At 41.5% G+C, this 23,709-nt stretch overlaps 1 protein-coding gene across 1 annotated transcript in view; it reads right to left on the bottom strand.

The window, feature by feature from the left end:
* The window catches only part of AMPH (amphiphysin), a gene marked incomplete at its 5' end in the record, with an annotated part of 44,886 nt that overhangs the window by 5,133 nt on the left and 16,044 nt on the right, over positions 1-23,709 (bottom strand). The window contains 9 exons of the mRNA XM_010085477.1: positions 442-708; positions 1,962-2,111; positions 6,123-6,179; positions 11,898-12,014; positions 14,072-14,122; positions 15,383-15,415; positions 18,019-18,042; positions 19,643-19,666; positions 22,945-23,052. Coding sequence (XP_010083779.1) covers positions 442-708; positions 1,962-2,111; positions 6,123-6,179; positions 11,898-12,014; positions 14,072-14,122; positions 15,383-15,415; positions 18,019-18,042; positions 19,643-19,666; positions 22,945-23,052 — 831 coding nt within the window. The remainder of the gene's footprint in view (positions 1-441; positions 709-1,961; positions 2,112-6,122; positions 6,180-11,897; positions 12,015-14,071; positions 14,123-15,382; positions 15,416-18,018; positions 18,043-19,642; positions 19,667-22,944; positions 23,053-23,709) is intronic.

The raw sequence follows: 23,709 nt of genomic DNA, 5'->3' as shown, positions 1-23,709 counted from the left end.
ATATTCATAGAATCATAGAATGGATTGGGTTGGAAAGGACCTTAAAGATCAAATATATTGTTAGTACATCAGATATACTGTTATATAACTGATTATATACTGATATAATACAATATTGCTGACTAACTCTGTGGGCAGTGCAGCTTTACTCAACAGATTAATTTTCACTAGTAATTTGGTGAGATGAAAGGGTTCTTGTACTTCAGTGAGTCTTACAGCTACATAGGATATGCACAGCAACAATGGTGCCTAGTGAGGTGTGCAGAAAATGTATCTTCTCAGGCTTCATGTATAAAGCAACAACACAAAGTTGAAGTTGTGTTTATGTGTATTTGTATGTGTATGCATGTTAACGTAAGCATCAAGAAATCATCACACTGCAGACACATGCATAGAAGCTAGATCTGAAGGGATGTCTAAAAAAAGAATGAAGAAGCAGACCTTGAAGAGGAAGCCAGGTGGCATCGCAGAAGCTGTGTCTTCTGCTAGAACAGTCTGATCTTGAGAAGGTGCAGCCTGGATTTCTTCAACGGGTTTCTGCTCACTTCCCACTTGGGAAGTTTCACTGGGAGAAGTGTCAGTGCCCTGAGTGCCCATCTCTGCTGCAGCACCTTTGGACTCGTTCACAACGACTTCCTGTTCTTCTCCCTCCCCCTCGTTGTTTGATGCTGGCTCTATTACTACTGAAGGGATGCTGCTGACCTTTTCCTGGGGAAAAAAAAAAAAACAACACAAAAGCACCCCAAGAGTATTTAGTACTTTATCTGAAGCAGGAAAACACAATTGTTTGTTTATTGCACAGGGCATATATGGGAATGGGTATTTATTTCTTCTGCACAGTGGATTCTTACATTAAGACAGAAAACAGTACCTGTGCAATAACGTTTTCACTGTTCCCCTTAGTCCTCCTAAATCTACTTTCTATATTACCACAAAACATTGCAGTAAATAACAAAAATGCTCTGCAGGTAGTTTGGGCTTCATTTTCAGTGTGCATGGAAATTAACAGCCCTGTCTTCTCCACCTCTCTCTCCTCCAAACTTTGGGTGGGTTTGGGTAAAGCCACAAGTTCCAGGAGTCACTGTCCTGTATTCTTTGGGAATTCAAGTCAGCAAGATAATAGTGACATAAAGGTTATGAAAGAAGAAACCATGACCTATTTCTTACTGATTGAAGGGATTTCTCCTGATTTACAGCAATGTAACTGGGAGCAGAGAAAGCAAAAAAGGAGATAGCCAAGTAGATAGCATCTGACCAATAATGAAGCCTAGGAAAAAAAGCATTTAATGAAACTTGTTGGAGCATCCAACCTGAAAAGAACATGTTCACTGATCCTCTGCCAGGCCATCCTATTCTGGTGCACAAAAGAAATACAACGTGCAATGACAGGAGGTGGCAACTGGCTGCTCAGTTGCAGAGTCTGCTCTAGTAGCTGTTCCCCAGCTCCTCAGAGGTTGCAGAAAGAAAGGCAGCAGGCCAGATGCAGATATATAGCTTGACCACTGTGATTTACAAAAACTAAAGTAATGCTGTTGATAGGACATGGTGCCAGGAGACAAGAAAAATCCTTTAATTTCTCTGCCTATTTCTTCAGAAAGCCCTGTTAGGTTATGTTATAAAGCTCATCACAGAGGAGCACAGAGAGACAACAGCAGTAGGAGAAGCCCAAACAACACCCTTCCCTTGCTGCAACCAAGCCCATCACAGAGCCATTGGCCCATCAAGTCCCATCTCCACAAGCCCAGGGGAGCACACAGGCACAAAGGCAGGGCACAACCCAAATTGAGGACTCAGAAGAATGGATACCCTGTGTGGGCCTCTCCCAGGGCTATCTCAGGAGAGCCTCAACTTGCTACAGGTTGGACCTGGGGGCAGAAAGCTGCAGCAGCCTTGCCTCTCTCAGGCTGCTGAATCTGTCCCGATTCCCCTAACACACTTTCCCATGCACTAACATAAGTTACCTGAGACACATCAGCCTCCTTTTCTTCTCCCCGAGGTTTGTCACCTTCAGCAACGCTCTCTGGTTCAGTGGTGGCAGCGTCATCACCAGCTCCTGCAGCCACAGCTGCACCATCTTCTGCTGCCGCAGTCCCCTCGGTGACAGCTACCACCTACAAACAACAGGAGGGAGGGACCTTTCAGGATACGAGTTCTGGATATCTGCTGGAGAGACGATTGACCAGTCTCCGCTCTGTGAGCTCCCTGGGTGGTGCCAACCCACAGCCCTGGTTTCGTTGGGGTTCCTCCTGATTTGTGAGGGAGAGCAGTGCTGGGGGCAAGCTGAATAACAGGTGGGAGGGAGACATTTATGGAACCTCACTGGGCACCATTTAGCAGAATCCTCAGGTGTTACTAGTTGAGTAACTTCAAGCTGTGTTGTGGAAGAAATTCACCACAGGTTTCTGCTGAAGAGGAGAAGCTTGCAAGCTTCCCAGGGGTCCGCAGAACCCTGCTAGTGGAGTCTGTTCTCAGGAAGAGGCTCCAAGCCTTCTCCAGCTGCCATCACCTACCTCTAGACCTGGTCTGGCTCCAAAAATATTGCCTTCATTACGTACTTTTTTCTAATAGAGTCTTGCAAATCGGGCTGTATCAGCTGAAGCAAATATATTCTACAGCTGGATAAAGATCAGAAATCTTCATATTCCGTTGGATATCAGGAAAAAATATAGCAAAGAGCTACAGCTAGGTCAGTATAAAAAAAAGAAACATACATAAGAGCCCATTCAGTCTGGATATGACTGAACCATTGGTGATCAGTCCATGTTGAAAAGTTAATGCATGTTTTGTTCTAGTTCTTGAAAGGTGGATAGAAATTCATGTTGAATCCTTCATCCAGCAGAGGCTGTTGTTGGAATTTATGTATCACCCTAACGTTTGTATTGGTATATACTGGTATATGCTCAAAGTAGCATGTTGGATGCGTGCTTAACAGTGGCTTAATCTTAAGGGTTGGAGGGGTGCAAGATAAGTGACAAAACTCATTCTGTTAATGCAATTAATTTCAACACGGAATTTTTAACATACAGCAGATAGAACTAGGATAAAGTAAAAACACTGAAGAAAACTTGTTTTCTAGGTACCAATGTCAAGCTACAGTTAGAAGAAATTTCTCTGATCTCCATTTAAGAGCCTGATGCTCTTTATTTCCTCACTTTGATCTCTCCTCCACGAATGAGGCTAAGTCAGCTACCTGAACTCAACAACTTGAACTGCCTGCAATTGTTCATGGGCACTCTTCAGGCATTGTTTTTTAGGAACATCTAATATTCAGCACTACTCCTATTTGCTACTATTAATTGATGTGATAAAGAAATTCTTCTGGAGTCCTTGAAGGCAGAAAATACTATAGGGCTTTGTAGAAATCACTGGAGAAGCTTTAGTTTAAATTGACAATGCTGCTGATGTAGGATGCCCTATTGTAAAAAGAAGCAATATCAAAAGACATGGGCGGATGTTGACATCTTCTCCTGTGACTCGTAAGGCATGCAAGCCTGCCACGCATAGTATTACCAATTTTAGCAGCCTTCACCCAAGAAGCTATTCAAATAAATGAGTGTAAAAGCCCTGGAAGAGGCTAGTGGGACAGAGGGGGAACAGAGTGCATTTCACATTGATTTTATACTATGCACTTCTAACAGCATGCTGCAGAAATTGATCTTGCTGTCTGCTGCGATTAGGATCAACACTTCTCTTCTCTTTATTGGATTTGTATAGCCCATTTTATTCCACTAAGGAGGAGAATACTAATTTACATGAATCAGTTCCCAAATGCCCCGCAGTGAAAGGGTGACACTCTCCCAGCTTGTAGCCATGACTCACTGAATGTATACCACAGCTCACCATTACGTAACCATTTGTTCTTGTGTCTTAAGAGTATAAAACCAATGCAAGCTAGATGATTAAAAAAAGCTTTTACAAAAATGCGTGTGAGGCAGCACACGATGAACCTCACTATCAGCCTCAAATATATTTGATTAGGACAGAAAAGAAAAAGAGAAGAGGGAGGCTAAACCCACTGAATTCATAACCATCTATGGTAAAGATATAGTTACCTCTATTACCTTGCTTCATATTGAAAAATCAATCCTACACACCTCTTTTCCATAGGTCATCAATAATATTAGACAGTCTAATAGCATTCCAAACTAGCTATCTCTGGCAGTATTATTGAGATGTGGACAGTTGTCTCATTATACCAACTACACAGGGGACAAAGAAAGGGTCATCCAGCAGAATGAGGGCTGTGATAGATGAACCACTTGACTGTTGTAACTGCAGCAGAAGGGAACACTGCTTTACCCAGGATGCAGCCGATTCATGCGGTTGTCCTCTCGTCTCATTACCATCGCTGCTGGCTCAACGCAATGCCACAGATTCAGCAACAGCAAGATTGAGCCCAGGGAGAGGAGAAGGAGAGGCGCTGAGCCTGCCGCGAGGCACTGCCAGAGAAATTCCCTGAGCTATGCCGGATTTCCTGAGCTGAAGATCTCGCCCCATGGCTGGACTTAGCAAGAGACTGGGTAATTTTTATGACAGTTGGTTATAATTGCAGCTAAGCTAGCTAATAATAATGTCAAGAGGAACTAATCATCATGCTTTAGGGAATACATAAATTGCTCACAAAGTCTTGGAAGACTTTTGGGGTAGTACTGAAGAATTTGTTATGCAAGTTACAGTATCAAAGGGACCACCCTCCACTGGAGACCAGAGATCAGCTCAGCAAATAGCTTGATCTCTTACGGCAGCTCTTCTGCATACAGCAATATTGCTATTTTAAACAGAGCATGGAGTCAAACTCACCAGTTATGAGACCTCACCTTTATAAGGACAAGCAGTATTAGAAAAAAGGGGAAAAATTTCAAAGACTTAGCCCTGGTGCTCACGAGACAGTGAGGAATTTCTTGCATGTTTCTTCTTGGACCAGACTTCTTGGGAGCGACCAGCCAGACATCAAGCCACTCTCTTGTACTGTGTCACCACCAAGCTGGGCTTGATCTACCACTCTCGTCCTGCACTTTCTTGCTAGTGTAATTCCACTGATGTCTACACGGACGTGGCAGCACTGGTGAGGAGCACGGCACCAGTGAGTCCCAAACTCACTTCCCAGTGACGCTGGGATACCCTGGAGTCACAGATACATCCTTGACTCTAGCAGTGCTAATGCTGTTTTACAGCAGGGTAACAAATCCAAGCCTGGACAGCTGGACTTACCATGTTCTGAAAGCAAAGTGAATGGAGATCAGTTCCCGATCATTTTGTACACATTGTGGCACCAAAATGAATAACAACAGCAGAGGAGGTTGTCAGCACCTCAAGATACAAATCCTAAATGATTAATAACTAGGAGTTACAATCTCAGTCCCTACTTCTATCCTTTCATTTAATATGTCACCATTCCTCTTATGCTGCTTTCTGTGTACCTTTGAACGCATTATAGTTTCACTTTAGTATAGAAGGATTCAGGGTAAGCAGTTTTATCACCTCTGAAGAAAGATAAAGAAAATACAATCATCCAGTCCACACATGCAGAGCTTAAAGTATGTCACTGAGCTTTTCAGTTGCTTTCTAATTTGATTTTAACTGTATCTAACTTGATGCTGGATCTGTGCTTTAGCAAACAAACTCGTAACATGATTATTTTCAAATATCTGTTTTAGTTCAGGGCATATTGTGCTAGGAAAAATAAATGATTAATCAAAGGGTTTTTTTTTTCTTTTTATAAAGATGTTTGCAGGAAGGCTAGGCAAACAAATTTATGGAAAGTGTAAATGCTGCTGGGAATCTATGCAACATATTTCCAAATGTCAATAGAAACACCATTATAACTCCTTCTACCATGGAGCTGCTTTGTTTGCTGCCCTGAGATATTTATCATTCCATACTGCTGCAACAGGCAGTTTCCAGGGCAGGTCCTGCATTGAATGAGAGGTGCTCTGGTATTAGAATATATATGGCAGATATAGATATATCTGTGCAGTGTTAGAATAGATACCGCAGCCATGTCACAGTTGCATCATATCGGCCTGTATATCGATGACATGCAAATGACAAATATATTTTTTGCCACGATTCTCTTGAAGATATTAAAGCACAACCGCACTTGTGAGGCTGTTCATATGTACCTCGCTTTCCTTCTCAGCAATTCCAGTTGTCTCCTTATCCCCTGCCTCGACACTCTCCTGTATAAAGAGGAAATATCGTCATCACCTTACTCATGCTGAGACAATGGCTGCAGAGCAATTGGTATTAATCAAGCCTAATGGAAGCACGGTATGTATGGGATGCAATGAAATGAATGGCTGGAACTAAATGGGACAGTCTACAGCAAGCAGAAGGATTCTTGCTGCTACATATACTCTGAAATAAAAGTAGCTATAGGCTAAAAACCAACAAATAAAACCTTTTACATATATCATAATCCTCACACTGTAAGTGCTAAGGGCAATTTTATTTACTTTTCTTATCAGTATTCACATAATAACACCAACTTTGAAGAATTTTTCAGTAAGCAACAACCCGCAACACTGCTGCTGACCTTTGCAGTTTCCAGCCAACTCAAACTTCTCCCACCCAAGACTCAAACATTATAACCTGCTGCTGCCCCTGTAACTCACCAGAGTTCCATGGTAAACTTTCTAAAACACTTACTTCTTCCACTCATGTTGGACTGCAACTCACTTAAAGGGAGTGTTCAAAAGAGGTGGGTCACATGGTTCATCATTTTTTTTTGCCGAATCACCTTTCTCTAGGTCCATATTCAGTGGTACATGCAGCAGAAGCCTGACATTTAAAAAATTAGACATGTGTCAGTGGTTTGCCAAATCTGACACCCATTTAGGTGTTTGAGGGATCGAATGCACTGAACAGTAAAGGGCTCTCCCCAAATAGTGTTTTTTACAGCACAGATGCTGTCTAACACTAGGTCCTTTTCTACAGAAGGTCGTCAAAATCGCTAAAATCCAGGCCTGGTTTGGAACACTTGGAAGTGCTTTTTTCCTGTTCTCCCTGCGGACACAGGCGATTGCTAAAAGCAGTTCTGCTGAAAAAAAGCAAATCAAAGCCCTGTTACGGAAATCCACTTTGCTAATAATTTTTGAGGCTGCTTTGCATACACAGCTAGGTCAGATTTTTCATAAGAGCTGGAAGGATGAAGACAAGTTATGCAAACCCACGTGAAGGCATGGTAGATCGGACCGTATGCTTTAGCCATCAGAAATTAGGAGACCTCAAGTGCTCAGGCTCCAGCTAACTGCCTTCACACACCCACAACTCTCACTCCAAAATTCCACAAGTTTCAGCTGAAATGGCTGCATGTTTCTTTTTCAATAAAAGAATGCTGAGTTATATCCAAACTTCACATCACTCATGTTTTTTTCTAATCTAATCTTCTAGTATTGCCTGCAGTCACCTCATAAACCCCAACCATGTCCAGATGCCAGGGCAAGGCAGCTGCTGACAGCGGTGTTACCATAGAAACCTCTCACAGCTTTATCCTGTTAAAATTACGGTGTTATATAACCTTTTAAAAAAAAAACAAACTGATTTTTTTTTTTTTTAAGCTGCCAAGCCTCTGCCATGGAGCCTTTGATTTTATAGTAAGTTTGAGGAGACTGTAGAGGGTCTTAAATAGAAGAAACAAATATCAACAGCTAAGTATAATTATTTCTTACTCTAGCGATGTGCGCATGCACAAAGCCACCTACAGAAGTCTCATTTTTTTTTAACAGAAGAGATGTACATAATGTTTCTATTGCCTGTAAAAGCTTTATGTCCAACTGCAAGTCAGTAGATAGATGCCTTTCCTACTTTTACTATTAAAAAGTGCTGAATTTCTCCCATCAGCTGCATTTACAAGTCAAATCGCCTTCAGAAATCAGCATCATCCTGCATTTGTAGTCAGGAATGTGCCAGTCTATGTCCTTCTCTTAATAGTACCCTGGTGATGTTCTCTGGTAAGAATCCCATCAGCCCAGCTTTGGGCCTCTTTGCAGAAGAATTTAATATAAACATATACATATTTTTAAATGAGGACTGTTTCCTAGGCTAACTGAAAGCACAGTTTTGGTGGGAAAGGAGGACATAAGGAGAGCTCCCCTTGTTTCTCAAAGCTTGGGACTTCCCAAAACTAATTTGACTATTGTGCACTAGCCAAATTAGTAGCATTTTGCTTTTGCTTTTTTGATTAGCTGGAAGTTGGGATTTTGTAGACAGTGGGGTTTGAGAAGAGAGGCACGGTAACATGAACTGTACCATCTTCAGGGCATGAAAGCCTAGTAAAAAGGATGACTGAAATAACATTTGAGTAAAGTAACACCCTTGGTTCCATAAACAGAGAAAAATCTGCTTCTGCAGACTTCAACAAAACGACACTATTCCACATCAGTTCCCTCCCGTATACAAGAGCCATATGTTTTTAACAGCCTCATGCTCCAAGTTTGCACCTGCGCTTAGCTGCACGCTCAGAATTTGGACACAGTTGACTGCTCTTCTGTATCTATTGTATTGCTCTCCCAAATGACATGCTCTGCCATTTGGGTACCATCAACTGTACCTAGCAGGATTCAGCCATGATTAGATACCCCCAAAGCTGCAGGCTGTTCCCTGGCTTCTGCTGTACTTGCTCACTGTTTGCAAAGAGCTTACCAGGAGGTAGTTCCATATATGCTTATACACAGCTTTGAAAACCACAGCATTGAGCTGAGTGTCTGACTGCTTTAACAGGAGAACATCAGAGTCCAGGCAGGCATCAGACCGAAAGTGCTGAAAGGCTCTTTCCAAACTAATTAGCACAACAGAAGTCAAAAAGCTGATGTCTGAGCAGTGCTCTCAACTCCAAGTGCTATGGCTCACATGTAGAAGAAAGGGAAATAACAAGATTTCATAAGCTTTCGCTTTATTATCATGTCTTCACGTAATCTCTGCTTGAATGCGAGAAAAATGATGTGGTGAGAAGGGCAGCATTATTTGAAAAAGAAATAAATCAGCAGTTAATGCATTATATCCTTTAGACTGTATCTTTTGGATTTTACAGCTGCCTATGGGGATGCTATGGAAATAGGAAAACAACTGTTTCAGCTTGCAGAAGTCCATGCAAGGGCTTTTTACCATGGTTAACTTTGCTTCTGTTGGTGCATATGGTGGTTCTGTCCCTCTAATTACCAAACATTTTATCCACTCCCCCCAAAAGATCAACTTTTGACATCTATTAATAAAATTTTTATTTGTTCTATGGCATTTGAGACCTGAAGGACCAAGACAAAAATATGTACTGAGATCCCAGGCAGCAATTCTGATGAGCTCTTTTTTAGGCAAACTACGAAACAGCAAGTAACTGAATCCAAAACTCCCTGAGCAGCAAGTGGTACTCTATACCCTGGACCATTCTCTCCCTAATTTAAATGAAAACCCAACCAGAAATTTTCCTGCAAAGCTTCTACAATGAAGAATGCATTTTCTGGATCAATGGGATTGACAGGAAATTTACCACAGAACAATTAAACTGATTAGTGGCTGTCACTCCACACTGGAAGTTACTAAACTCAATAAAAGATTCCCAATCAGAAAGTATCTATCAGTATTTTACAACTCCACTTTTAAAGTAAACTGGCACTCGTAAAGCAAACGAATGCAGAACTGCTGTTGAGAAATGACACGTTTTCATCTTTTGCAACTCAGTGTACTTTTCCTTAGCTTTGATCGTATTTGTCATTAATCCTAATCTTCAAAAGTCTTCTTTGCAATGGAAAGCCCTTCCTGAAATAACAACCCTCAGAGACAAATGCAGAATGACTCCAATTCAGACATTTTAAAAATCAACACTTTGAGCTTATTTTCCCAAATTGGCAAGGATAACTTCATATCCAAAAAGCAACAAAAAACCAAGCATAAACCTAATCACAACTGTTTAGCTTCTATTTAATGCCTATCGTCTTCCTGCCAGATTACTCTTAAATTGCCTGGTTCTTGCACTGTTTCTTTCTGCCTCTCTCCCAACAGCTCTGCAGTCCTGCACCTCGACTAGAGCAGCTGCCGACAGACTGTGGACCCAGAACACCTCATGGGTAGTCAGGCAGCAAACCAGATCATCTGAAAAGGCTGTGCCGGCTGACGAGCAGATGAGTGGTGCTGCAGTCCCAGCCTGGCCTTTAATTAGTGCTTAACATACGCAACAGGCATCAGAGCACCGCTTTGTCTTAGCCCAAGACAAAAAGGAGCTGGCTTCCTTTTAGAAAAATGCTGAACTTCTTTTAGAATTTTTTTCTTCATTAAATCCTTACAGATAAACAAAATAAAGCCATCTAGAAATAACCTTATCAGCTTTATTAATATCTGTTCTTCCACATTATCCCCTGCCATTCACTCACGGGAAGAGGAGACCCCCAGCCTAATGACTCATTTCCCATCTCTTCTCTCTCACCTTCCCTCCCTTCTTCTTTCTTCCAAACCATCAAATTTACTCTGAGTAGACATGAGGCATTCTGGACAAGAGTTTGACAAAAAAACATGCCTCAGACAGGCCATTTCATTCTTTGCCTTACTATAGAGTTGACAAGTTATTACTGTGATTTATATCAGCTGAAAAGAAAACACACAGGAGGGAGAGAGCCTGGTCTGCGCAGACTGTGGGATTTTCTTCGTTCAGTTATGTTACTGGAAAGGGATGATCCTGAAGTCACTTGCTCCACTGTGTACCACGGAAATCAAAAGTGAATTAAAAAAAAATATCAAAATTCATGCAACTGTAATCAGAATTAAACCCTAAACATAGTTCTGGGGAACATACCGGGAATGCTTCCCTCCAGAGGTGCAATGCACTGCCCCCCTTTCCTTCTTCAATAAATTATTCTTCCTCTCTTAGGAAGATGGGAGCAAGGGAAGAATGAATTGTGCAGGTGCTACCGCTAAAGTTCAACCTGCCTCTCTGTATCCTTTGTGCTGGATACCACTTTTTGATCCCATGGCACAGACAGCTGGAACCACCCAGGCTTCTGTGCCAGAGGAACCGACCCACAGAACACCCAAAAGAGGTCTGTCCAGTTTTTCAGTAGTAATCTGCATATTCTAACAGTAACAAACACTCATTAGAGATTTTGAACATGCTGCTGTCTTGAGGAAACCATGAAAAATGTCAGCCTACAAAAGCAGATGCATCTTTCCTCCAGGGTTTCGCAGTCTGTGTGTATCACCCACCACCAAGACCTTCTGACAGTAGTGTGTAGAACAGGAACCTCACTTGGATAAAAAGGATATTCACAGACATACTTGTTTACTTGTTAGAAAAAGGGATGCTAGTCAGTAAAAAACCCCCATGACTACTGTCTCAGACCATTTCTCAGTTTGTAGTGATACTGGGTGCCCTGATTTGTTCTTGCAGAACTGTTATTTCTTCTCCAAAAAAACCTCCAAACTGGTGCTTGGAGTTCCTTCTTCAGCTCACAGCTGGCTTCTAAAATCATGAGCCTTGTAGACATTTATATTACAATCACTTTTTTCCTGGTATTTTCATGCTCTAGCAAGGACCATACAAGATGTACACTGGCTTAGTGCTTACAGCTCAGCTTGAAATGAAATGAGAAAACTGCTAATAAGGTTGTTTAAAAATGGCGTAAATTCTTTCCCCTTCTGAAGTTCATCTGGAATCCAACAACCTGTGAAACCACAACCACTCAGCTGAACTTCAGCCTAAAATGCCAAACGTAAGAGGAGTGACGTTTTAAGGGCTGAAAGGAGGACACGTGCTGGAGAGGCATGCTGTGACACAGCCGGGCGCTGGTGCAATCAGCCATGGATGGGTGGTAATGATGGAAAGGATGGCTGAAATGCAGCAGGCACATTCACCACGATGAAGGGTGGCTCAGGTGAGGCCCAGGAGGTGGCACGGGGGACAGGTCACTCACCGCAGCCTGCTCTGCTGGCTCGGCAGGCTCAGCAGGGACGGCCTCCTTTTCTGCAACAGCAGCAGCAGGGGTTTCCTCGACCTTCGCTTCACCAGATGGAGCTTCTTCAGCCTCAGCCTTTTGTTTTATTGATTTTTAAGCAGACAGTGGAAAAATTGTTGAGGAGCACGTGGTAGTGGGGAAGGAGGAGGGGAAGGGGAACTGCGCGTGGCACGGTTCTGCTTCAGGCTTGGTCTTGCCAGGTTTTGTCAGGGAGAGGACCTTACAGCATCTAAAGGGCATTTGCATCCTCAGTGTTCTGTATGTAAACTGAGCTGGTCCTACATCCCTCCCTTGCACAGAAAGAAAGCAGCAGCTTCCTGGGTTACAGAAAGGGGTGATGGAAGTTGGGAAAAGGCACTCGGTTTGCTCAGAAATGCTCCAGAAACTGATGGCAAGGCCAGGAGTTGAAATTGGCACTCGTGTGTACCAACCTTGGGCTTCAAATGTGAGTTTTTAAAATGATCCCCTATTCTCTAGTTCTGTCTGTTCTCAGACAATACAGCCCCTTCTCCAGTGAAGGTCAGAAGCAATTAGCAGAGACTCAAACAGCTTCTATACGCACAAGGGCAACCGCTGACTGCTTGGATTCCGTCAGTGTGAAAACCATTCCTGGTTTCTTATTAAAATGCATTCCCTCTGGAGCTCTCAATCACCTCCAAGGCATCCATTTATCAAACTACTATTGGGATTTCCACTCTTTTAAATTCCAGCCTAAGCTTATTTTTTATAGCAAGAGGATCTAGCAAATATCATCCACTCTGCAACACGTTCAGTCCTGTGGCAAAAGAGCTGACAGTCAAAGTGCGATCTCCAATGGAGACATCACTTTGCAAATACAGGCACATACAAGGGGAGAGCTGCAAGCTGTGCTCAGCATATTCCACGTATGAAGATGGCTGACTCAACCAGATGAAATAGCCCCAGCAGATTAATTTGCCATGAACAAATTGCTCAGCACAATACAAAGCTCAAAAAGCTATTTAGCTGCTTTGCAGTTGATAACAAGCAGCTGGCTAGATGGTCTCCTGTGATGAAGAGACAGCATCCATGAAATTCTTAAATACTAAAATCTTCTCCCCCTCTTCTGATATTTTTCAGGAAAAAACCCATAGCCTCTCACTTCTTTTCTCACACAGTCCTTAAGCAGACTGATTTTTAATGAGGTACAGAGGAGTCTGCCTAAGCAAGACCTTCAGGATTTGGCATTGCATAAAGAAACATTCATTATATTACTCCATGCTGTGCAGAAATCTCTCTGCGTAGTGTATTAATGCCAGCTCTAGGGAATTTCACAAAAAAGAAATAGGATTGAAATGAGAAAGTAGATTCCTCCCAGGTAAGATGACTAATGAGTTCCCTGAGGTTTAATGCTGGAAGAAACTTTCAGGCTTAAAATCACAGGTAACATGTTACAATGCAGATTGCATCAATGTGCTTCCTCTCATTTGTTGACAAGCAGCCTTCAGACTAGTTACCACTTTTCATCTACAAATAAAAATATTCTCACTATATTCAGTAACCATTATGAACACAGGCATCACCAGAGGCACTATAGAAAAGCCCCATTAAATAATATTGGACATCACTCTGCTGCTATGAAGTAGCGATAGCACTCACCCAGCAATGCTGCTATTCCACATCCTTACTCCAGGCTAACAAAAGGCTGTAAGACAAACTGAGAAACTGCCCAAACTTCCAAAAAGATTCTCCACTCCTTAGAAGCAGACTGTGCCTACTATAAATATGTGGAGAGTGGATAAAACTACAGCCATACTGGAGGCATTTAAACAGCCATCACGTACTGCTTGCTGTACGCTGGACCACAGAACTCATTCTTGTCATTTCTTAAATGCAGTAAATGACCAAAGTGTTTGACTACACCTTTGGAAAGTAAACATATCTTAGAATGTCCTGGGTTTCTTTTCTTTTTCTCTGCACTATCCTTGTGAAAGTGATTTTTCAGTGAATAAAGATTTACAACTACAATGACATTACTAACTGTCTCTTCCAGGTTAAGGGTTTGTGACTTAGAGGATGGAAAATACAAAAAAGGAGCAAATATCTTTGCCCAAGGGAAAAATGGTGCCATTTTTCACACGGCATTTAAAAAGGAAGCAAAAGCCACCACTTACCAAAGGCTCTGTCACATTCTCATTTGGTTGCACTGTAAATACAGAGGTATCCTATAAACAGAAATGAAAAACAATGATGCAAAAATACTTGAAACAGGATGTTTGCAGGTGTCTACCAAAGACTTGACTTTTTTAATGGTTTATTCAGGTAAAGTCATAAGTAAATTCACATAGAATAAGATAAGAAATAGATAATCTAAATAGGTATTAATAATAATTATTAGTTGAACACTATCAATATTAAAGATATTCCTTTTTCAATATATATGCTATGCTTCTAAACCATGCGGTGTTTAATTAAAGGCAGTGAAAAACGCATCATTAAATACATGCGAATTGCAAGGACTTTGTTTCAGGCACAATGTACAAAAATGGAAACGTTTTCCAACATCTTACTCATTCACAACTCATTAATTTGCACAATACTAATGGGCCAAATCCTTTTCCCACTGCAGTGGGGCCATCAAATTTTTATTTCCTCAGGGCAAACATTTTACTTTAATTATTAGAAGTGGTAGCCTTGTGCTTTGCCTCTTCCTTCTGGATCCTTTACTAATTTAAATGTCCTGGAGAAGAATGGTTAAGCACTGGAAGACTCATTTCCATCCTTGGGTAAGCTCAGCCTTTTTGGGTGCTTTTAAAAAATGGTGTACAGGATGTGCTGGGGATGAGCCAGTCTCTAAAAGGGTGCTGGAAATACATGAGGTCTCAGGTTATCCACCTGAAATTTGGGATCTTGGGTGGCACAGCTCTAGAATTTGAAAACATAAACATGGTATCTTCATGCGCTGTATCTCTGCGATGCCTAACACAGAGTCTCACCATCAGCATAGCAGGAAACAAATAATTTAGGTTTAACTTTTGGATTAAAATAGAACTTAAATGAAAAATAAAGATGCAGAAACAAATAAAACTGATTTTGCATACACACACACAGAGTCACTGAAAGTATGTGAAACTGAGGGAACCACACTTTACAGGATTTAGGGATTGTGAGAAAAATCCACAAAATAGCAGAATAAAAAAAAGCTAAATCAGACTTCTTTTTAGGAGGAAAAAAATCAGTCCCACTAAGGTAGTTGGATTTTTGCTATTAAATTCAGTTAGGTCAAGAGTACCAAGAGTATTAGCATCATTCTAGTAACATCTAGGAATAATTTCTCAGAACAGATGAGGTTTGGATTTGAGTCAGTATGACACTGTTGTGCAGCTTGTCTGTAGAACAGATTTCCTGAAACTGTACAGCCAGTCCTAATCTCTTCCTAACAGCACAGAAAAAGAAACAATCTCAAAAACATGTTTATTTCTTACCTGTGCAAATCCATTAAATGCTGTGCTGGATGCCTAAGTAGAAGTGAAGATCAGAACAAATTATTATTTGTTTACTAAATCAGAACATGAGTCAAAACATTTTTGTTTGCAAAATCAAAATGTAGGGCAGACATTAAAAAAAAAGAAAAACAATAAAATGAAGGGTAAGGCAGCGAGAAATTTGACGACACTGCTATTGGATAACAGGTGTCACAGGCTTAAAGAAAGCAACAAAAAAAAAAGCAGAGTAACTTAAGCATTTTTATAACATAATAATAAAAAAAAGACTAGGTGCATTTAACGTTATACATATAAAACATAAAATCCGTGAGACACAGTGTGCCTTCACAGTTCAAAGCTTCATTCACCGTTCTGAAACGCATTTTTGTCAGCCTGCTTCATTACACAGCTGAAGGGCACCACACTATGAACAGCTGCACGGCAATTTTTCAAAAAAAGAACAGCAACGGGCTTAGGAGGGGCAGTGGGAAACACACAAATGGATTGTTTTCAAACGACAAGGTTACGCATGGCCTAAGGAACTCTTTGTCTAGACTAGGCTACACACTGGGGTAGGTACCTCTTCTTTATCAGCCTCAATTTCCTGGTACAACAATCCATATCTCCGGTTAGCAATTTCATCTTCAGATAAATCTGAGTTGTTGGTCTCATTGTCTTTAGGACTAGTTGAACTCTCGGTGCTAGCATTTCTGGAATTTCCCATTTGAAAGAGAGCCAAGGGTCTAGCTATCTCCTTACTCGGTCCAGGATTGCTAACGCCTGCCTGCTCGCCAGACAAGCCTTGTTTTACTGATGCCTCCTGACTTTTATTGCTTATGCTCACACCTACTTCTCCCCAGCTGTTATCAGTCTCTCCTAGGTCTTCTGTAGACCATTTATTACTAATGCCTAACCAAACATTTTCCATGTTACCTTCCTCTGAGTCTTGCTGCTTGGGGAAAAAGGGCCAATTATCCATTCCATTGGCTTGGCCATCTGACGGATTAGAAAAACCCCAGGAATCACTAGTAACTGTTGGATCCCAGTTTGCCAGCCAGGGGTCTGTTTCCAAGGCTTCAGGAACATCACTGCTAGTAGGATGCTCTTCAGCGACTGCTGCTGCTGCCCTACCTGTCACTTGGTGTTCTGCATTATTCAGGCAAGGATTACCACAGCTTGTGCTAGCAGCATTAGCTGTCTCGGGCAGCAATGCCCGCTCTTTTTCAACAGCAGCTTGACCTTCAGCAGCAGCACTACCATTTGAGAGGAGGCTGATGTTATTGTCTTCGCTTCCTTTACCAGATTCTTCTGCACTGAGTAATTCTGCATCACACAGAGCATTTCCAGTATCTGTAGGGTCCTTTTCTGTGTGGTCAGTTACCTCTAGGTCAACATGTGCTGTCATGTTTAGACATTCCATGGACGTACTCGCTCCAGTACCACTTTCAGTTTGGTCTAAGCCATCCTCAAATGTCCTTTTATAGTCCTGATCCCAGACACTGAAGACTCTCTCAGGTTTGGCACCAGTGCTTTCTATAGTTTTACAGTTGTCCACTCCTATTTCATCCCCACCTCCCAGCCCTGTGCTCAACAACGGTATTTCTCCATCTGTCTCCTCAATGCCATTGCCCCTTTTACATTCTTCTTCCCTAGGGTTTGCTAGGTTAGCACCACTAGCTCTCCCAGCACCCCCATCATTATCTTCCAACTCAGGTACATTTTCTGCCTCTGCGCTGACTAAAATTTCAAGACCTGAACCCTTATGAAGTCCTGCCTCACTGTTTCCTTGGGTTTCGCAAACTTGCTCTTCCAGTTCCTCTGTACATTCTACCTCCTTGTAGTTAACAGTTCTGATCTCTACCTTTTCACTCGGCTTGACACCTGCCGCTCTTCCTCTGCCTTTTGCACATCACATGGGAGGGGTTCATCCAACAAGCTATCAGTTCCCAGGATGGGTGTCTCAAAACTGGTTATGTTCTCTAAAGGCTGATTGGTGACCACATCTTCCCATGGAACATTTTTGGCATCCAACTGGTCCTCCAGTGAAGTCCTCTGGTTTTCATTTAGAGAAGCTGACCCTGGTGCAGCATCCTCCTGCTCACCTACAGCAGGCCAAACGCTAGCAGGCAGAGTACCCGTGGATTCGCTTAAGGTTTGTTTTGCCCCAGAGAAAAGCAAAGAACCGCCTGCAGTAATTTCCTGGCTGACACTGGGTGTGCTAACATCTAGGCCCCAGTTGAATGAACCTAGATCAGTTTGAGATCTGTTAACATCTTCTGATGACCCACTGTTTGGGGTTTCCTCCATGACCAGGTTACACAGGGAAAGACTTTTTGAAGAATCAGGCTTTAAGCAGACAGAAAAGCAAAGAAAAAACACAAGATGAAAAAGATAAAGGCGGACTTGATGAGAAAATACAAAATCTATATTTTACTAGAGCAATTTTCATTTAAAGAATGCAAGTGACTAAATTAAGCCATTTAAGGAAAAGCTATGTTGTTTGCAACATTTGGAGGCAATAGATTGCAATGTAAAAGAGCAGCACTGATAGACAAAACCAGCAAGCTATATACTACACCACACTGATTAAAGCATGGCTCTAGAGTGGTTGTGATTTTGGGGGGAGGTTTGCTTACCGGCTGCACCAATTCGCTGCTTGTCTGTATAGAAGAAAATCATACATATAAAACACAGAAAATAGCAACATGGTGTACTTTGTTACAGCAGCAGTTTGTTAATTAGCAATTCTCTAACCAGCAGCAATTACCAAATTGGTGTCAGGAAGGAGCAGCAGGTCCTCTCCTGCCACTCCACGGAACACTAATCCCAGCCCCCGGAATTTAAGCCCCCCTTCCAGCATCTGGAACTAAAAGAAGTTCTGCATGTATGTTGACTATTTATCACATCTTGCTTTCCTCTGCGAGCCACTGACACTTTTACTGCAGGAACCCCATTACGTCTCAATTGAAAAGAGGGGTTGCTCCAGGAGACAGCGACTAAGGAAGGAAACAAGGCAAGCGGCAGTGGGGCTTACTTGGATTTACTCTAAGGCATCACTGCACCACTCGGGCAGCGCAGGGGGCCCTGAGCGTGCCGCTCCGATTCTCCATCACCCTGTGCTGTGCAGAGGCATTTACACACAGAGCAAGGCATCAAGTCACAAAGCCTGCTGTCTACACTGCCCCTCTGAACAGATGCAAATGCTGCAGGGAAGATCAACTACTATATGCTCAGCTTATTAAGAGAAACTCATTAAAAGGTTGATTATCCCTAATTTCAAAAACTTAGCTGTGAAGCTCACTACTCTTTTTTTTTTTTAAACTACAGCAAAGAGGAAAATAATTACAATACAGAATAAATATATAACATTAACAAGCTACAAATAAAACTGTGTGAAAGGAGGACATTGACAAAGCTATCTAATATAAGTTTAGAGCAATAAATTGGAAACATTTCTGTGTTATTTTAGCTGGTCGAGATATTGGCAGCCTTGTAATTTTGGCTGTTTTTCAGGCTTTATTTAACCTTTCCCAATAGAAAGGGACGAGCATTTAATATACATCACACATGCCATGTGTTCACAAAGCAGTGCACAAGAAACATCCACAGATTTCTGTGCTGGCTGAAGCTGCAAGAGGTCAAAAATGAGCGTACCAGGCTCCACGTCAAGTCAACCCAGCTACCTCCATGACATAAAGTCAAAAGAAAGCTCACAAAAATGAGTTGTTTTCTTCCTGCAGATTGTTGTATCTGATTTGTCACCAGGAGGAAGAAGGAAGTATTCATGCAGTTTCCTTAAGCAGTAGCTTCTTTTGTGAATAACTCCACTGTTTGCCCACAAAGACAAGTTAAAATCTCTCTTCACTCCTGAATTTTGAGAAAATGGTTGTCTATTGGGTTAAAGTCCTGAGGAACTACACCTTCAGATATTTAAATAGGTGGCTAGCATCCAATCCTACCCTCTAATAGCTGTAATTCAGGCATGAGAATAAAAGCAACATGCACTTAGCTATAACGATTGTGAATCTAATTAGCCTAGATTTCTGACATCATTTTGGTTTTGTAGGCCAAGCAACAGAGATTATTTTTTGTTGTTGTGTGTTTTAAAAGATCCCCAGTGGCTTCATATACTTGAAAGTGTTTGTGGCAGTCTGTAAATTCTTTATCTTGATTTTTGGTAAAAACATTATAAATCTGAGTTTCGGGTGTAACAAAATCAGAGGCACAGAAATATCCCAATCGCAATGATGTCAGGCTTACCGTCCATAGATCCCATGGCAATGTCTGAAAAAGAGAGTGGAAAAAAGAGGCTTTAGAAAAATAACATTCATATGCTGTATGTTCAACATGCTCCATACCTGTGTGCATTAACTAAAAAGTGAGAAATCATTTATATGCATATTTATAATACATAAATATTTAATGTATTAGTGCTTGTGTGTGTGTGCGCACATGTGTGTGGGTACATATCTGCTTAATACTCTTTTTGGTCAAATGGGATAGGCAGTATGCAATGGATTGTGGTTATTTCCCACTTCAAAGCAGTTATTGCTTTCCAGCAGACTCATATTGCCACATGCTTGAATAACAGCCAGATTCTGAGCTGCTGATCGAATGACTTTCAAGGGGTACAGGAGTCTTTGCAAGGTGTAAGCTTTAGAGAGCTTATATGGGTCCCATTTGAGCCAGATAAAAAATGGTCCAGCTATCCACTGAGAACAAGTGGGTTTTCTCATAACTGACACCAGGAAGGAAAATTATATGTTTTTTGGGAAAGAAAAAAAGAAAGCTGATGAATATTTTAATTTTCTCTTTTAGTCCGTTAAGTAATAAATGGTAGTGACCTCTAAGCAGAAGAGCTGAATGGACAGATGAAAGAAAAGCAGCAGACTTCATGCCAAAGAGTAACAGTCTCCCCGACAGGAGAAGGAACTCTGCTGGTTGGTCTCAAAAGATGTCTGAGATGCTTCAAAACATATCTATATTCACAGCCAGGTTAAAGTCCATGAAAAACAAAAACTAAGACATTCATAAAAAAAAAAGTAAACCTGTTCCTGAAATATTTACAAATGTTAAATGTGACATCTAACATTTGCCTCAGAGAAAGGATTGCTGCATTTAGCTTTTTGCCTGCTTCTCTGAACAACTTCTGCCTTAACAAACAAAAGACACAGTAATAACTCATTACTCAGATTCACAGCAAATTAACATCAACAGCCATTTCTCAATCAGTTCAATCTTCTTTAAGCCCAGGTACATGCTTCTGCAGTGAATGTAATTCACAAGCGTACCTGCTTACTCTGCTGTAACATGATTAGCAGAACATTCAAGCTTCAAGGAAAAATGATACGTCTCTTCTTATAGTGCTAACTGGTGCAGACCCTAGATGTCCTACAGACTTCCATGGCAGGAGAGATTCCTCATTTTTCATTTTTTCATTTTCCTTTCATTGCTGATCAGGCTTTGAGCATGAGGGGAAAGGAAAATACCAAGAAAAGGCAAGACAGACCACAGCTAGCAAACGGAGGTGAGGGCCAGGCATGTTTAGAAAGGTCACTTCTGAAGCAGAACGACAGAAACAGAAAAGCCAGTGAGGAAGGGCAGGCTGGGGCTCACTTACAGTGACCTGATCAGCCAGGCAGAGCAGTGGAGGGAGCTAATTAATTAAATGATCAATAAGGAAGTCATGCCAGGCCTCTGGAGGCATCATGGCACAGATGACTCCTCCTGTCTTCATGTCACTACTTCAGCACCATTTGCTGAAGGGAAAATATCCATTACTGAGGCAAAAACCATCGCATATGGAAAGACCACTTAAGGGTCTCTTCTTAATCTCCCTGCAAAGTAGCACAGGACTCTCCAAAGACTGTGACCAGTGATTTTAATCTGTCTGTGCTGCCATAGCAATGACCCTGCCACATCCAGTGAGATCAAGATCCAGACTGCAGGGCTATCTTCGCTTCTTCTGGAAACACGGTGCTCTAACTCATCCACACGTGGATGTAGACCATCCTTTCTCATATATATATATATGTTGGGAGGAAAGGTGAAAGGAGAGGAGACACTGAAGGCGCTCAGCGAATGCTCCCTATGCACCTAGATGAAAAAATACCATGTACTTTTCTACACTGAATTTCTGTATTTCATGGCACAGATTATTCTAAACCAATTCTTTTCCACTGAAGTAATAAAATCTTCTACAATCTCTACATTATGATGTCAGGACAAACGTGCTCTGTCACAAAAGTCAAATGTATTTGGCTTAATGATCCTCCTGCTCTAATCAGTGTTATTACAAGACAAGCTGAAGATGGAGAATTTGCGAAGTCACAGCTAGAGTTTTTTTTGTTATACTGAATATCAAGGAATTTCCTTCCCCTGCCCTGTTCAGAGGGAGCAAGAAAAATAACACGTGAGAAGCACAAAGCCACTGCTATAATCAAACACCCCTAGCAAACCACAATGAGAAATTTCAGCTAACTTTCAAAGTGCTGACAACGTATTGATTTTCTGACAGTGCATAACCCATCAGAGATCACTACAGATTTCATTACATAACTAGGACTACACACCAAATAAGAAATTAATTAACCGAAGAAGAGAACAGCAGAGAACCAGGACTATCTCAGCCTTAAAGCTTGTTTTCTTGCTCCTTTCCCAGTGCTGCCTTCCTGAACAGCTGGTTAGGTCTCTCATGGCTCACAGCATAAGCCAGGTTAGTGACAGCCACAGGATAAAGGGTTTTGCTAACAGTGTGTTAATATTGCTTCCTTCTCTGTGAACAACACAGAGCTCCAGCTCTGCTGGTCAGAACTTCCCTCCTGTACTATCAGCCCTACGGGTAGTGAGGGCGAGTTCTGGATCTTAAAATAGCAGGTCTCCTACGGCAAGACAATGAAAATCAGCAACTTGATATTATCAGCCCTTTTTTTTCCTTCTCGTTTCATCTATTTTCATATTGCCGCAAGAAACTACCATGGCAAATATTCCTGTAGAATGCAGAATTTCTTTAATACAACATCCTGCAAGGAAAAGTCCTACTCCATCCTCTCATTTTTCTTGAAGTAGGTCTAAAATAGATTTAAAAAGCAAAACCACTCAGATCATATCCCCTGCTTGGTAAAGAAGCTCCATCACAGCAAAGCAATCCTATGCTGACTCCATGAGACTGAGGTGCCCTCAGGCATCTTTCCAGGCATGAAGAGTCAAATCCAGGTCAGAAAAATTGTCACAAGAACAGGCGCTGGAGAATTATAATGCTGATGCTAAGAGTTATTGTAAAGATGGAAAATAACAGCATGCTGATGTCAAGGTCAAAAGGTATCAGCAACCATTCTCATTGGCGGACAACTCATTTCACCACTTGACAATTTCCCCTCCTTGTACATCATCAGCTACCAGGTTACTGAAGGGGAAAGACAGATGGCTGACAAGAGCTGCTCAGGAAGATCAAGTTTTTCAGACACTGCAGGTACACTGCTTATTAGTACACAAGGCAAATCCTTGCTACCAAACAGCTCGTTGCATTTAAATGCTTTGCCTACCACAAGGCAAAGAGATACCTGAGACATGGGTGAATGGGTAACTCCTGTTGATACAACTTCTGGCTTGAAAGGGTCGAAGTCCAGATCTAGCAAAGACTCTTCTTTCTTAGTTTCAGGAACTTCATTCTGTTAGAAGAGAAACACAACTCTTGAAAAACTCATATTTCAAAAGCTTCCCTGGGCAGCAAAATATTAAGAGGCCCAAGAGAGAAGATGACATCACAGACTTTCTAGTTACAGTGCAAGCCAGGAAGGGAGGAAGCTCTAAAGATTTTCCTGAGCTTTACTGTAACTTTTCATTTTATTTTTATGAGCTTCACTCTTATGATGCCTTTGTTTTCTGTGTAGTGCAGCTTTGCCTTTTCAGGCTGAACAAATCACAGCCCTTTTGAAAAAGTGCTTGAGTGTTCACTGTCTGACTGTGAATGCCCTTTTAAAGTGCTTTGAGTCACACACCAAAATTAAAAACTACGTAAGTGGCACCCAGTGTCCATACATTCTAATAAGTGAAGCTCTTCCCAAACACAAACATTAGTAAAAAGCCAATATAGGAGCACACAAATGCATTTGAATTACATTCCAATTCTGAACATGAATACCAATTAACATTTAATGCTGCCCTTAGCTCTAAACTTTAGGAAACATCTTACGTAACACTAACTAAATCTTGCTACACTGATCTGCTCTTACAAAACTGGATTACATGGTAGAGCCTTTTTTTTGTTTGCAATTAATGAATTAGCCAAGGCCTCTGAGGTCACTATAAATATATAGATTGGTTCA

Source organism: Pterocles gutturalis, unplaced genomic scaffold, assembly GCF_000699245.1.
Source record: "Pterocles gutturalis isolate BGI_N339 unplaced genomic scaffold, ASM69924v1 scaffold6925, whole genome shotgun sequence".
NCBI classification, from domain to species: Eukaryota; Metazoa; Chordata; class Aves; order Pterocliformes; family Pteroclidae; genus Pterocles; species Pterocles gutturalis.
This window is presented reverse-complemented; position numbering and strand designations above follow the sequence as displayed.